The sequence below is a fragment of the Coffea eugenioides genome, chromosome 2 (genome assembly GCF_003713205.1).
Source record: "Coffea eugenioides isolate CCC68of chromosome 2, Ceug_1.0, whole genome shotgun sequence".
NCBI lineage: Eukaryota > Viridiplantae > Streptophyta > Magnoliopsida > Gentianales > Rubiaceae > Coffea > Coffea eugenioides.
The window spans coordinates 41,425,703-41,439,435 of NC_040036.1; the positions used below are offsets into that span (position 1 = coordinate 41,425,703).

Genomic DNA, 13,733 nt, shown 5'->3' on the forward strand with positions numbered 1-13,733 from the left:
GTATTCGTGACTCCTGATGGAGGGATATTGTTATACTCTTTTATTTTAAATCAACATTGTTCAAACAATGTCGCTGAGTACCAAACTCTCATACTCGGATTTGAAATAGCTGTTGACATGGAACAGTTGGAACTTCAAATCTATGGTGACTCTCAATTGATGGTTAACCAACTCTTGGAAAGTTATGAAGTCAAAAAGTCCGAATTAATTCCGTATCACAAATATGCAACGCAACTTATGAGGCGGCTTGGAGGTGTAAGTATTAAGCATGTTCCTAGAAGGGAAAATAAGCAAGTTGATGCATTAGCTGTGCTAGCCTCTTCACTTACCATGCCGAATCATGAGATACAAGTTCGTGTATGCCAAAAGTGGGTAGTTTCATCACTAATTGATGATAAAGATATTGAAGGAGGCGACGTTCATGTGGTCTCAACCTATGAAATTGACAAAGAAGAATTGGAGACAACCCTTCGTTGATTATCTCAAGTATCAAAAATTACCTAAGGAGCAACGTAGGAGAACTGACATTCGTCGTTGTGCCCCTCGTTTTATCTTATACAAGGATATGTTGTACCGAAAATTATTTGAAGGTGTACTGTTGCACTGTCTGAGCGAAGACGAGGCATATCGGGCAATGCACGAAACACATTCTGGAATATGTAAAGCTCATCAATCTGGTCCCAAGTTACATTTTCGGATTAAAAGAATGGGCTACTATTCGCCTACTCTAGCCAAAGATTGCATAGAATATGCTCAAAGATATCAAACCTGCCAGTTTCATGCAAATTACATTCATCAACCACCTGAGCCGTTACACTCGACCGTTGTTTCTTGGCCTTTCGATGCTTAGGAACTTGATGTTGTGGGGCCATTACCAAAGTCGTATGGTCAACACTTATATATATTGGCTGCGACCGACTACTTTTCTAAATGGGCTGAAGCCATACCGTTCAAGCAAATTAGAAAGGAAGATGTGGTGAATTTTATTCGTGTGAATATTATTTACCGTTATGGAGTTGCCCGGTACATTATCACTGATAATGGAAAATCTTTCTCCAATAGCTTGATGGATAAGTTGTGCGAGAGATTTAATCTCAAACAACGCAAGTCCTCCATGTATAATGCCCCCGCCAATGGCCTCGCAGAGGCATTTAACAAAACTTTGTGTAACTTGTTGAAGAAAGTGGTGGCCAAATCAAAGAAGGATTGGCACGAAAGGATAGGCAAAACTGTTTGGGTTTATCGCACCACATACCGAATTCCAACGCAAGCAACACCATATGCCTTAGTCTATGGTGTAGAAGCTGTTCTGCCCCTTGAGCAACAAATTCCTTCTTTGAGAATTGCTATTTAGGGAGGGCTCACGGAGGAAGAAATGTTTGCCTGCGCCTTGAAGAATTAGAAGGTTTAGATGAAAAGAGATTGGAGGCCCAACAAAATCTCGAATGCTATCAAACTCGTCTCTCTAGAGCTTTTAATAAAAAAGTTCGGCGCCCCTACTTTCAAGTCGGAGACATGGTACTTGCCGTTTGAAAGCCAATAGTTATGACTCATCGCACTAAAGACAAATTCGACTCTAAATGGGATGGACTATACGTTGTTCGAGAAGTCTACACGAATGACGCGTACAAACTGGTGGATAAAGATGGCATAAAAGTTGGTCCTATAAATGGAAAATTCATGAAGTTATACATGCCATAGAAAAAAAAAAAGTATTCCATGACGCATGAGTCTAAACTGTATGTTGCTCCAAACCCGCATGAACTAAAATTGTGGATAACAACCACCAATAGTGTAGCACGTGGTTAAACTGCTGAAACACTCCGTCAAATCTAAGGTGGTAAACAAAAAGATACTCCTGACCCACAAGAGTTTAAACTGTAAACGGTAGGAACTACATGTGACTTGATTCCCTTTTGGGATACGTAGGCAGTTTAGAGGATAACTTCTAAGTTCAGTTACAATCCTATAAAACTAAATCCTTTGTTCGGATAATTCTTTTGTTGCAAAAAAAAAGAGCGGTTCTCTTTAAGACAGTTCGAATTATTTTGTGACATATACTTGAAAGTGTATTATTCAGATTACCGAATTATTTGGATAATTACCTTTTCAAGTGTGATCAAAATTATGCAAAGATGAAATTGTTTGTATTGCTGTTGATAGCCTAAAATGGTAGCTATCGAAAGAGTAAATAAAGACGAGCACGTCTGCAAGAATGTGATGAAACATATTATCATTTTGACCGACTTTAGGCTTGTGCCCTTAAGATTTAATTGGAGAGCTTTGCTGCTGAAAACTACACTGCACAAAAAGAGGTTTGAACTTTGAAGAGCTTCAAATCGCAATGTTAACCTTGAAAAGGCTTTACCTGTTGATTTTGATAGACAACTACGACTTCAACTGATTTTTATAGAAGTATTTGGAAATTGTGGAATTGCTTTCCATCACAATTCATGGGTCAATCAGCAAATCCTTTTCCTTCTTCCAAATTGAGAAGTGGGTCAGGGATGGCCATCATTTTCATACAAATGTTAGGCAACAAAAAATCTCCCTCGTTTAAAAAGAATAATGGTACAAGAAGAATCAATGAAAGCTCAATCTTAATATAATCCACCAATTAAATAGATTTGACAGAAAATAAATTCCAATTCATCCAAAAAAAAAATCTAATCTGATTCGCAAGTGAAAGAGATTTGACAGGAATAATGTTGTTTCATTCAACATCAAATGAAAGTCTTGTGTTTATAGCTAGTCAAAAAAATCTGTCATAATTTCATAATAATCTCTTCTTATTTTTTTCTAATTTTTATTTCCACTTGTTATTCCACGCAGATACCTAGACAATAAGCTTAATGATAAAATTAACCGCATATAAATTGTGGCTTTCTAAGTGGATAACCAATCAATGACGAGTCAGCTGTAATTAGTGAAATATCGCCATCATTTTGACAAACAAAAAGTAAAGAAAAAGAATTAAGTGTTGATTTTGAGGCAATTGTTATCCTAATGATCCACTTAGATTGACTAAAAAAGGTAGATTAAAGTTCAATCTATCTTTTAATTTTTTTTGTTAATGACAAACAATTTAATATAGTTTGGCTAAAATAATACTTTGTCACTCTATTTATCAAACGGGTCTAATTTCTTCACGAGACTCACGCATCAGGGACCATAAATTAAAATTTCATATGAAACCAGGGAATATGTACAAAAAGTGGGTCAAAAAAATGCCTGCTCCCGTGCTGACTGTGCACGATAGCAGGCTATATTTTTTTAAAAAAAAAATTGGCCGTAGGCTGCCGTGCACAGTCACCACGGTAGCCTGCAATTCTGCCGTGCTGACTGGGCACAGCAGGTATAGTTTTGTGCAATGGATTTGTTAGACATATATTTGACAGACTTTTTTTTTTGATATATTCTGAGAAATTAGCCTACAATTACTAACTGGAAACCTACAATAGATAAAGAATCTACCAAATTAACTTTGGTCACAAATTTGGACATAAACTAAATACCAGCGGCATTATAATTGGGCAATTACTAAACTTATGGAACTTGGTTTAATTTGCTTCAATGATTGAGTCATTATCACTTTTTTCCCGTTTCAAGACACTAATCCATATAACAATTTCCCCCTTCCCTCTCCTTTTGTTTATGCCTCTTCGCCGCCACATTCTTTCATATGGACCAGGGGCAGGAACGGTTGCAGGAGCAACCCTTCCTGAAGGTTATGTGCATTTTATACACGACGTAACTCTGTTTGCACATTGTATTACTTACTTTTCACAACGTGTAATTTTAGAACAAAATTTTATGAGTCCCACACATGTTAAAAATAAAGTACAAAATGAGATCTGAACCGTATAATTTTTTTAGCTAAATTTTGACCGTGAACTGTCAATAACGATTGCTTCCTGCAATTATTTCTAAAACAACCGTTCCTGCCTCTCTTCCCTTCCGTATATTTTTTTGGCTGGGGTCGTATCTTTGCTGGACCGTTCAAGATAGATTTTTTGGTGCCTCTCTCTATCTGTCCTGACCAAGCACTATTGGTCTTCTCACACTGGCTTTCCACCGTAGCTAATATTTCCTTTACCTCTTTATCAATTTCCGGTGAAATTTGGTCATCAGGTAATATGTCTATTGACCAGTAGTCTTATAGTGCTTAATTTTGTTATTTTTCACATTAGTTCCACAATAGTTCAAAGCTGAAAAAAACTTTCCACGGTAGCCAAATCCAATTTTCTTTTGCCTATTTATCAGTTTCCTACGAATTTTCGGGTGTTTCTGTTTCTTATTGATTTGGGTCCATCAGGTAAATATGTCTATCGACGTTCAAAGCTTGAGCTCTCCATCTATTTAAGCAGCTCCAACGTCCAAAATTCCTCCATAGCAAACAATAACAAGTTTAGCTACTCTTTTTTACCCTACATTTCCAGTGCACTAACCACGGACCATGTTGTTTGCTTGTGCTATTATTGCTCTTATTATTCTGCTTTTTAGCCACTGGGTATATAGGTGGAGAAACCCCAAGTGTAACGGGGCATTACCACCAGGTTCGATGGGACTACCAATTATAGGAGAAACAATTCAGTACTTCACCCCTTCTGCAAAAGATGATGTTCCACAATTCTTGCAAAAAAGAGTGTCTAGGTATATAAAATCCTTTCTCTAATCTTCTATCTCTTCTCATTCGCAACTACCAGGCACAAAATTTGAACTTTGAACCGGACAACGAAAAAAACTCTAATAACCCTCTCCTGACTATTGTGCCAACTTTAGTATCTCAGTGGTTATCTAACCACTTCTTAACTAGCTATAACATATATATTTTAACAATATTACAGCAGTAGTATATAAATTAAGAGATGATATTTGTCTTTGTAACATTTTTTTTTTTTTTAACAAACTTTTATTGCCTTAAAAGAGATATTTGTCTTTGTAACATATTATCATGTCATTTGTAACATAACATCATCAGCAGTAAGATATATTATGTTACCCTTTTCGTCAACTCCTCTAATATTCTTTTACATGTTATTTGTGCTTTGTCTTGTCTTTTCTTTTTTCTTCTTTGGGAATTTTCAGGTACGGGCCAATTTTTCGCACGAGTTTAGTTGGGCAGCCAGTCATTGTATCAACTGATCCTGAAGTCAACTACCGTGTCTTCCAGCAAGAAGGTAATGCTTTCCAGTGCTCGTATACTGAGAGTGTCTTCCGGATAATTGGGAAACAAAGTTTAGTTGTCCATCATGGAGAGTTCCACAAGTACCTCAAGAACTTAATCTTGAAGCTTGTTAGCCCCGAAGCCTTAAGAGAGAAGCTAATATATGAAATGGATGGCAACACTCAAAAATGTCTAAGTTCTTGGAGTAAACTTGGAAAAATAGATGCTAAAGATGGAACTGCGGAGGTAAATTAATTAGCATTCTACTATTTGATTATATTAATCAGGATGAATTCAGACAATACGTACAGAGCATTGCATGAAAGGTAGTAATTAACAATCTCATTTTTCACAGTTGGTATTTAAGCTTGCTGCCAAGAAGATACTTGACTATGAAGAAAGCAAGGCTCAGAAAAAATTGCGAGACAGTTATAAGGCATTCATGGATGGCTTTATCTCATTTCCTCTCAACATCCCTGGAACAGCATTCCATGCTTGCTTACAAGTAATCAATTGTTGTTGTTGTTCATCATTTGGAATTCTTTTTATATTGAAAGATCGATGTTCATTATACCAAAAAAAAAAAAGATATTCATTATAAATATATAACTAAGTAAAATGTAAATGCTTTCATATATGCTGTATCAGATTGAGTGAACTATGTGATTTTCACTTTCCAGGGACGTAAGAAAGCAATGAAGGTCATCAAGAACACCTTTGAGATGAGGCGCTCATGCAATGACGCTACGAAAGTCTTTGTGGACCATTTACTTAAGGAAGTAGAGAAAGAAGACACTTTTTTGAATGAAGAAATTGCGATGGACTTGGTATTTTTGCTTCTATTTGCTTCCCATGAGACAACTTCAACTGCAATGACTTTGGCCATGAGGTTTCTAAATGACCATCCAGCAGTTTTAGCTGAACTAAAGGTCCATAACTTTACAAAACAATTTCTCCAATTGTTATCTGTATTTACCCTTTAATTGTCCAATTCTTGTCCAACTTCAATACTTAAAGGATTAATATTATATATACACTAACAGTGTATAAACTATCATCATTGGATGTTTACACTAACAAAGTATATAAGATTACCCCATACTTAAATAGATGATCATTTTTTGTAGAGAGAGCATGAAAATATTCTTAAAATGCGAGAAACTGAAGATTCTGGTGTTTCATGGAAAGAGTACAAGTCCATGATTTTCACGCACATGGTACGTTAATCAAACTTTTCAATGTATCTAGCATTTCAATCGTACAGGGAACTACACCATTTAGATCTTAAGTTTTGTTGTCTGCCGTAGGTTATAAATGAAACAGTTAGGCTTGCAAATATTGCCCCTGGGATTTTTCGCAAAGTGGTCAAGGAAGTTGAAATAAAAGGTATACTTCAATCTATCATTTGGCATCTTCTTGAAAATCGTTTATCGCACTTTCTTTATTTTGGATCCGCGATGCCTTTCTCCTGGGAAAAAAAGAAAAAGAGAAAGAACTCTCTTTGGTAACTACTTGGGTTGTGCAGTTTTGCATGGGAATAAAAATGTAGAAAATAAATAATTTGTTTCCTTTGTTCTTCTTTCCTCCATTATAAATTACAGTTCTGACTAATAAGTACGAATGATTTACAGGGTATACGTTTCCTGCTGGTTGGACGCTAATGGTTTGTCCATCATCTGTTCATTTGGATCCTCATCGATACAACGACCCCCTTGAATTTAACCCATGGCGATGGGAGGTAATTTAATCATCGACGGATTCGAGTAATTTACACAAAAAAGAAAGATAAACTTACAGAACTAAAGTTATACAAAATCAAGTGAAAATAATTAGGGTTTTTCCTGCTTTGATTTCAATCAAAAGGGCCAAGAATTACATGCGGGATCGAAAAGTTTCATGGCATTTGGTGGCGGTACGAGGCTTTGTGTTGGTGCTGACTTTGCAAAGTTGCAGATGGCAATTTTTCTGCATTATTTGGTCACAAAATACACGTAAGGATTTCTAAATCACAAATCCCAATTAATATCTTCGCTTAAATATATATAGAAGCTAATTGTAATATATTATAAATTGATGTCAACATAACTTCATCGGTTTTTTAATATGCATGATTGCAAGAAGAAAATGATAACTGATCAAAAAGCTTGTATAATTTGAATTTTCAGCTGGACAGTTATCCACGGAGGAGAGACAATCCGGAAACCTGGTCTTCTTTTCCCCAGTGGATTGCATATCGAGATTTCAGAGAACGAATAGACTTTCAGCTGGGCAATTCTCCAGTGAATTTACCTTTCAGAAGTGTATTTGTGATGTAGTAATTTATTGTTTGTTGCAAAGTTATTTAGTTTGCTTACGACTTTGGGTTGTACTACGTTATAAGTGCCTAATAAGCAACATTTTAAGTTGTGTCTTTCTTGAAACTGGGGAGAGCGTTGTCCTTTTTCTTTTTTAGTTGCGTTCCTCTTCTCTAATTATTGAAGATTTTATAATAGTTACAGTTTGAGCTTGGACTAATTATTTTTCTTCAATAAATTATTACGATGATTTTATTTATAAGGATAAATCAAGCCAAGAAAAAAAAATAGATATATATATATATATGCAGTATGTATTACTCCTTCCCTTCTGTAAAGTTTGTCACACTTCAAGGATTCCAACTTTTAATAACAGTGGATATAATTTTAAAATTGATGTTGTAGCCTCTCGTATCGTGAAAAACAAGTGTTGTACTAGCACATAAAGAGTTGTGGGGCCGTGATATTTGTTCAATCCACGTTTTGATCGCCTGCCAATAGTTTCGGTGATACATTGAATGGCTCTGTTACGTACTACAACAATAGTCGTTGTAGTTTCCCTAATAATAGCCCATGGACCTATGAAAAGACACATGCATTGAACTTTTGGGAAAAGTCTATCATGAGCCCCACAACTCGCGAAGCGTCTTCAAAATGGTACAGCGATTTGTACCACTCAATTGGAATTAGAATGACTAGTCTGGCACAAGTATTGAGCTGAAAGTCAAAGTTATTGTAGCGGTTGACAAGTCTGAAATTGTGGGAACAAATAAGTATAAGAGTGAATGGCCCAAAAGGTCATTAAACTATTAAAAATGGCACCCTCCGGTCACTAAACTTTTTTTGTGGCCGAAAAGGTCACTAAACTCGCAAAAACTCTCCAGCGAAGTCATTTTACCGAATTTCAGCGGTTTCTCATCCGGTAACAGGGTCAATATGGAGTGGAGGAATATAGTAAAGGGGCAAAAATGTCAAACAAAATATGGTCAACCTTTTTCCTTCGTTGAATCTTGATAACAAGGAATCTGCTCTAAAATCAATTTACCAATCTCAATCCCAACTTCGTTGATAAAAGAATTTATCTCATTTTACCAATCACTTTAAGAATTACCTGTTTCCTTGCGCTTCCACACCTGCAGGACTTGGTTACAACTGTCCTGCAAGTCTCAATGCAAGGCCCGCGATGACATCTTTCTGGGCACCTATGGAATCCACAGCTCAACAGCTTATCACAAGTTGCTCCACAGAGAGGCACAGCAACATCACAAGCCATCCCTTCATACACTCTCTTTCCACAAGGACAAGTCCTCTTCCCCTGGAGTGGACACTCACCACAATTACCTTTATGACACCCTCTCTCACAAACATGCCTCCCACAGCCAAGCAACTTCTGGCATGGATTTTCACACCTAAAAATCCTCTCACAACACTCTCTTTCCAGCTCCACCTTCCCGCATTGGCACTTATAAACCCCTTTTTTGCGACACATCGGACAGTCACCATCATGGCAAATTTCACCACACCTATGGCTTCCACAAGCTAATGTCTTTCTACAAACGCCTTTACAAGAAAAATCCTTAAACCCGCAACGTCTCACGTCCTCTTTAGCCCCACAATAACACTTGGTTTTAACCAATTTCGGGCACGAGGGGCAGGGCCCTGGGTGACACAACAACAAGCATTCGTGCCCACAATTGTATGTCAACGGCCTACCACAGATTTCTCCACAAGAATGAGGTAAAATCCAGGGATCATGAGGTGGGTTTTCGAGTTTTCCACAAAAATAATAGTAATACTTGGGGGTCTGCGATTTGGGATACTCGATCCGGCATTTGGGGCAATGCCAGCGGAGGGTGTCATCGTTAAGAGTGGCGGCGCGTGAGGCAGCCCGTGCAGCTGCAAGATTTGAGGATTGGTGGGCCCAGGATTGGATACAGAGGAGGTGGAAGACTGCGAAGCAGCGGGAGGAGCAGGACCAGGTGGGATCGGTGGGTTTGATCCGTTCAAGGCATATGAGGCATGAGAGAGCCCCAGAGCGAGAGGAAGTAAGGAACGATTGGATCTTTATCAGGTCTTGATGTTGAGGGGAGGATTGGTGACCGGTGAGTTCGAGGTAGGATTTAAAGATGGTGGAGGAGAGGTCAGTGTGTTGGTGCTGGCGGGAACTGGTGCCGGAGTCGGAATCTGAGTCGGAGAACGGTGGAGAAAGTGGCGGTAGGAGGGTAGTGTTGGAGGTCGCCATTACGGGCCTTCCTGCGGAAATGAGGGTTTGGGATTGAGACAATATATGGCTTCACCTATTCCAATAATCTTTCGGACATTTTTGCCCCTTTACTATATTCCTCCACTCCATATTGACCCTGTTACCGGATGAGAAACCGCTGAAATTCGGTAAAATGACTTCGCTGGAGAGTTTTTGCGAGTTTAGTGACCTTTTCGGCCACAAAAAAAGTTTAGTGACCAGAGGGTGCCATTTTTAATAGTTTAGTGACCTTTTGGGCCATTCACTGCTAATATAATTGAGTAGGAGGCATAATAACTGAACGTAACAATTTTCGTAAGTGTGGCTGCAGCATTGTGGGAAAAATTACATAGGTCGGTACAGTAGCTACATGGGCAAAAATGAATTTGATCGCTAATATACTCATTGTATAGAGATCAAAAGTTTTTTAAAAAAAAAAATTGCAAAAAAGGTTTTTTCAATTGCCAGGCATATTGATTACAATTTTGATTATTTTAGATATGCAATATCAGACCTAGAGATGCGCAAAGAGTAATAACTGGATGCAAAACAAGTAAATACAGCGGAGTTTGTAAGCCTCTCGAATATATGAACAATTGCGTATGTCCTTTATTTTTTCGGCTTTGCATGGAAGGCCGGCAGCATCTTTTTTTTTTTTTTAAGTTGCATGTGGGCTGCTGGGTAATTAAAAAAATTTTTTTTTTTTTTGCAACGGATTGACTAAGTCGGCAGCCATAGTTTGTATCACAACCTTGTCAGAGCCTTATACTTGCGATTTTTTTTTGGAACAATAATATGAGCAATTAGCCCTTTGCAAGTGTCCGGTTGCTAAATTTCATTCTCGAATTACACGGACAACTAATTAGTACGTCTAAAGGGAAGGAAAGATCAGTTGTTAGACTGCTAAAGAATGATAGTATATCTATTCCAAACATTTACGCCATCATTATTTTAATTTCTTGTCCTTGAGAAATTCCTACTTTCTTGTAATTACTTATTTTTCTTTCGTTATCACCTAACCATATTACCATTATAACTACTCATAACAAACCCAAATCTAACTACCAAATTACTGTAACATTATAAACCAAAGTTCTTTAATGAAAAATTTATATCAATTTTTTTTATGTAAAGAACAAAATTGGTATAAATTAATTTATTTAATTATTTTTAAATTACACACACATTGGGTCTGCCCTTAACAATAGTTCTATATATTCCCTCAATGCTTTAAAAGATATGTTATATTTTTATATAAAAGAAGGCCATACTTCAGACTCTTCCAATATCTATATCAATTCCACCGTTGACTCAAAAAAAAAAAAAAAGAATCAGGCATCCAATCGTTAAAATGTAATTGAAAGGAATAGATCATTCTTGTTGGTTATGAATAATTGGGATAATTTGAAGGGATAGGAATTTGGAAGACATGAGAGAAACAATCAAACCAGAAAAGACAGTTAGTTATAAATGCAACGGAAATATGTATTCATATATATTGGAAAGAAGCTACAGCAGAAGAGAAGGATGCAGAACTGAAAAAAACCATAATTTTTGCTGTCTAATTTTGTCAATGATTACATCAATTTCAGGACTTTCATGCTTCAGAAAGATTATCCCAATTCATCAATACACAATAAATTTTACAATTTCAAACAGATTCAAGAAAGATTATGCCCCTTCAGGAAGGATCAAGCAGGGAAGGGAAAAAAACGGCCGTTTGTGCATCAATATTAGGCCGCCGAGTACGTCTGCTGAATTAGCATTTGCTGGAGTTGAATCACCTGTTGTTGCTGTTCAGGAGGCAGCGAACTAATTTGCTCAGGCGTAAGATTCTTCACTTGCTGCAACAGATAAGATTCTTCCTCGGCTGAAATGTGCAACTTACCAACTATGCTATCACAGGCTGATCCTCCTCCGTCTGTGGATGAAGATGCAGCCATTCCACCACTTAGTTTTGCACTCTCTAATGGACGAACATTATTCAACAAACTGTCCTGAGAGCCTTCGTCTCTGGAGGAAGATACAGCCCTTCCATCGTTCAACTTTACGCATTTGGAGGGATGATCATCATTCAAGAAACTGGTTCCAGATTGTGTAGAGTCTATTGACTCCACACGCAATTGGGACTGATCCAAACCTTTACTTTCTGCAGCAAATTGAGGAATTGCAGCAGCAGCAGAGTTTGGCAACTGCATCTGCACCATTTGAGGAGGTACAATTCCTAGCATCACCTGTACTTGGTAAATAGCTTTAGGCAAAGCAGGGCATGCATGTAAAAGCTGACGAGCTTGCTCCTTATTTTCTGCGGCCAATTTCTTCATATCAGACACAATCTCAATCAATTTTTCCCTAGGAATTTTAGCCAAATATTCTGTCAAAGGGTCACTTCCAAATCCAAACTGATCCTGATTATTATTGTTACTCCTATTTTTCCGATTTCTGTCATAATTTTTATCATTATCTGCAAAATTAACTCGTAATTTTCTTCCTCCCAAATCTTCCCCATTAAGATTTCGAATTGCACTCGTTGCTGTCTCTTCATCCCTGTACTCACAAAATCCATATCCCTTTCGTTTCCCAGTTTCTTTATCACGCATTAATCGAAAAGAAACAACAGGGCCAACTTCCTCGCACTTTTTTGTAACCTCTTCTTCACTGGCGTGAAAAGGTAAATTCCCGACAAATACAACACAACGCTGATTAGCAGAATCTGCCATTGTCAACATCCAGTTAACAATCGAAATCAATGGCAATTTCTTTATTTGTTGTTATTGCGACGAACCGAAATTAGGGCTCGAATTTTAGTGCTTTCCTTTATTTTGCCGTCCCGATCCAAATCAGGGCTTCGAATTCTTGAATAATAATGAAATTAAAGAAGTAATTAGCATAGAATGAATGGTTAGTGAAACCCTAGAGAAAAATCTGAGATTCTTGAATCGCTTAAAAGCAGAAGAAAAACCAGTGCTCTCGTTCGGACTTATCCAAATTTGTAGAAATTTCCCTCTTCCCAAAAGCAATACGATTTCCCAGTTTCCTCATTCGAGCTCCACTTTATATATCAGCAGTAATTCTTTCACCGACCTAAAGTCTTTTTTCTTGGGAAGACACCGACATAAGGTCCATGCTCCTGTAGCATTTAATTTAAAATTTTGGATTATTATTCTTTAGGGTTAATTGCATATACCACCCTTTGGTTTGACCAAACTACCGATCAGGCCTTGAGGTTTGGCCATACTACCAAATGACCCTCAAAATCAACAAATCCTTAACAAGTAAGTCCTTGCATTTAGTCAATCTTCATTGACCGTGTGAATGTTGACTAGGTTAACGAAAAAAAAAAAAACAATTGAATGTTCCAAAATACCCTCAAGTAAATGATCGTACTTGATGACTTCCGCTTGTCTTTCCTTCCAAACAAGAATTCCCAAATCTCATTGCTGACAAGCCATGATTGCTTAAACTATCAAAATTTTCATTTAAGATAAATCGTATCTATTAATTGGACCTACTTTTCACACTATAAAATTCAATTATCATTGAACAGCTAAAAAGAAAAATGAAACCCGATTCTCCAAGAAAAGTTTCTTCCTTGCCCAGTCACTTGTTGATACTTAAAAGATTCAGTATGAATGGCCTAGCTTTCTAGGAGGCAAGGAATTTCTTGAAGTTTGTTGTGTTTCAAATTGGCCTAACAATTTTAAATATCTCCTACATAAAGGAATAGAATAGCTTGGAAGATGTAAATCATGTATGTCAAGCTCCAAATCAAATCTAGTTGATGAGAGAGGCAAGGGTTCTAAAGGAAACAATTATGAAGAGAAGGAAGGTTTTTTTTTTTGGCCCCAGTGGTAAAGAAAGAGAAGGCTTAGTGACTGTTGTTGTTCCTGATACTTAGATTGAGGTGAGATAAAAAAGAATGAATGACAAAGAGATAGAGGAAGCAAGTGGTCAAGGAGAAGAAAAATTTTGAAAGTCAGTAATGAAAAGTTGGCATTTGGGGACCTAAGTGGAGCTTTCTCTGTTATCC

The 13,733-nt window shown here is 37.3% G+C and overlaps 4 protein-coding genes across 5 annotated transcripts; 2 read left to right on the forward strand and 2 right to left on the reverse strand.

Annotated features, from left to right (window-relative positions):
- The first annotated feature begins 1,545 nt into the window (after positions 1 to 1,545).
- Positions 1,546 to 6,791, forward strand: LOC113759738 (cytochrome P450 87A3-like). Its single transcript, XM_027302308.1, has 8 exons — positions 1,546 to 1,685; positions 4,504 to 4,653; positions 5,089 to 5,413; positions 5,523 to 5,672; positions 5,848 to 6,096; positions 6,295 to 6,384; positions 6,475 to 6,553; positions 6,769 to 6,791. Exons 1-8 carry the CDS (start codon positions 1,546 to 1,548, stop codon positions 6,789 to 6,791), a joined length of 1,206 nt encoding a protein of 401 aa, XP_027158109.1.
- A 24-nt stretch (positions 6,792 to 6,815) lies between these two features.
- Positions 6,816 to 7,618, forward strand: LOC113754681 (cytochrome P450 87A3-like). Its single transcript, XM_027299009.1, has 3 exons — positions 6,816 to 6,905; positions 7,031 to 7,158; positions 7,333 to 7,618. The coding sequence occupies exons 1-3, from the start codon at positions 6,828 to 6,830 to the stop codon at positions 7,421 to 7,423; spliced, it is 297 nt and encodes a 98-aa protein (XP_027154810.1). The 5' UTR covers positions 6,816 to 6,827; the 3' UTR covers positions 7,424 to 7,618.
- A 677-nt stretch (positions 7,619 to 8,295) lies between these two features.
- LOC113754639 (NF-X1-type zinc finger protein NFXL2-like) lies at positions 8,296 to 9,814 on the reverse strand. Of its 2 annotated transcripts, none has more exons than XM_027299007.1 (2): positions 8,573 to 9,814; positions 8,296 to 8,486 (listed from the first exon to the last, which is right to left on the reverse strand). In XM_027299007.1, exons 1-2 carry the CDS (start codon positions 9,701 to 9,703, stop codon positions 8,448 to 8,450), a joined length of 1,170 nt encoding a protein of 389 aa, XP_027154808.1. In that variant the 5' UTR covers positions 9,704 to 9,814; the 3' UTR covers positions 8,296 to 8,447. The 2 variants fall into 2 exon arrangements, with proteins under 2 accessions (XP_027154808.1, XP_027154807.1); XM_027299006.1 differs by having other exon boundaries at positions 8,296 to 8,491.
- A 1,622-nt stretch (positions 9,815 to 11,436) lies between these two features.
- Positions 11,437 to 12,423, reverse strand: LOC113759739 (cleavage stimulating factor 64-like). Its single transcript, XM_027302309.1, has one exon. It carries the CDS (start codon positions 12,421 to 12,423, stop codon positions 11,437 to 11,439), a length of 987 nt encoding a protein of 328 aa, XP_027158110.1.
- Between the last annotated feature and the right edge of the window lie 1,310 nt (positions 12,424 to 13,733).

What these genes read in the sequence shown, in the direction of transcription:
- LOC113759738 (XM_027302308.1), top strand. Translation starts at nt 1,546, where the DNA reads ATGACTCATCGCACTAAAGACAAATTCGACTCTAAATGGGATGGACTA. An exon ending in CATTCCATGCTTGCTTACAA is followed by an intron (nt 5,673 to 5,847) that starts GTAATCAATTGT and finishes TTCACTTTCCAG; the next exon opens with GGACGTAAGAAAGCAATGAA. An exon ending in CAGTTTTAGCTGAACTAAAG is followed by an intron (nt 6,097 to 6,294) that starts GTCCATAACTTT and finishes CATTTTTTGTAG; the next exon opens with AGAGAGCATGAAAATATTCT.
- LOC113754639 (XM_027299006.1), bottom strand. Translation starts at nt 9,703, where the DNA reads ATGGCGACCTCCAACACTACCCTCCTACCGCCACTTTCTCCACCGTTC. An exon ending in GTGGAAGCGCAAGGAAACAG is followed by an intron (nt 8,492 to 8,572) that starts GTAATTCTTAAA and finishes AATTGATTTTAG; the next exon opens with AGCAGATTCCTTGTTATCAA.
- LOC113759739 (XM_027302309.1), bottom strand. Translation starts at nt 12,423, where the DNA reads ATGGCAGATTCTGCTAATCAGCGTTGTGTTGTATTTGTCGGGAATTTA.
- LOC113754681 (XM_027299009.1), top strand. Translation starts at nt 6,828, where the DNA reads ATGGTTTGTCCATCATCTGTTCATTTGGATCCTCATCGATACAACGAC. An exon ending in TTAACCCATGGCGATGGGAG is followed by an intron (nt 6,906 to 7,030) that starts GTAATTTAATCA and finishes TTCAATCAAAAG; the next exon opens with GGCCAAGAATTACATGCGGG. An exon ending in TATTTGGTCACAAAATACAC is followed by an intron (nt 7,159 to 7,332) that starts GTAAGGATTTCT and finishes TTGAATTTTCAG; the next exon opens with CTGGACAGTTATCCACGGAG.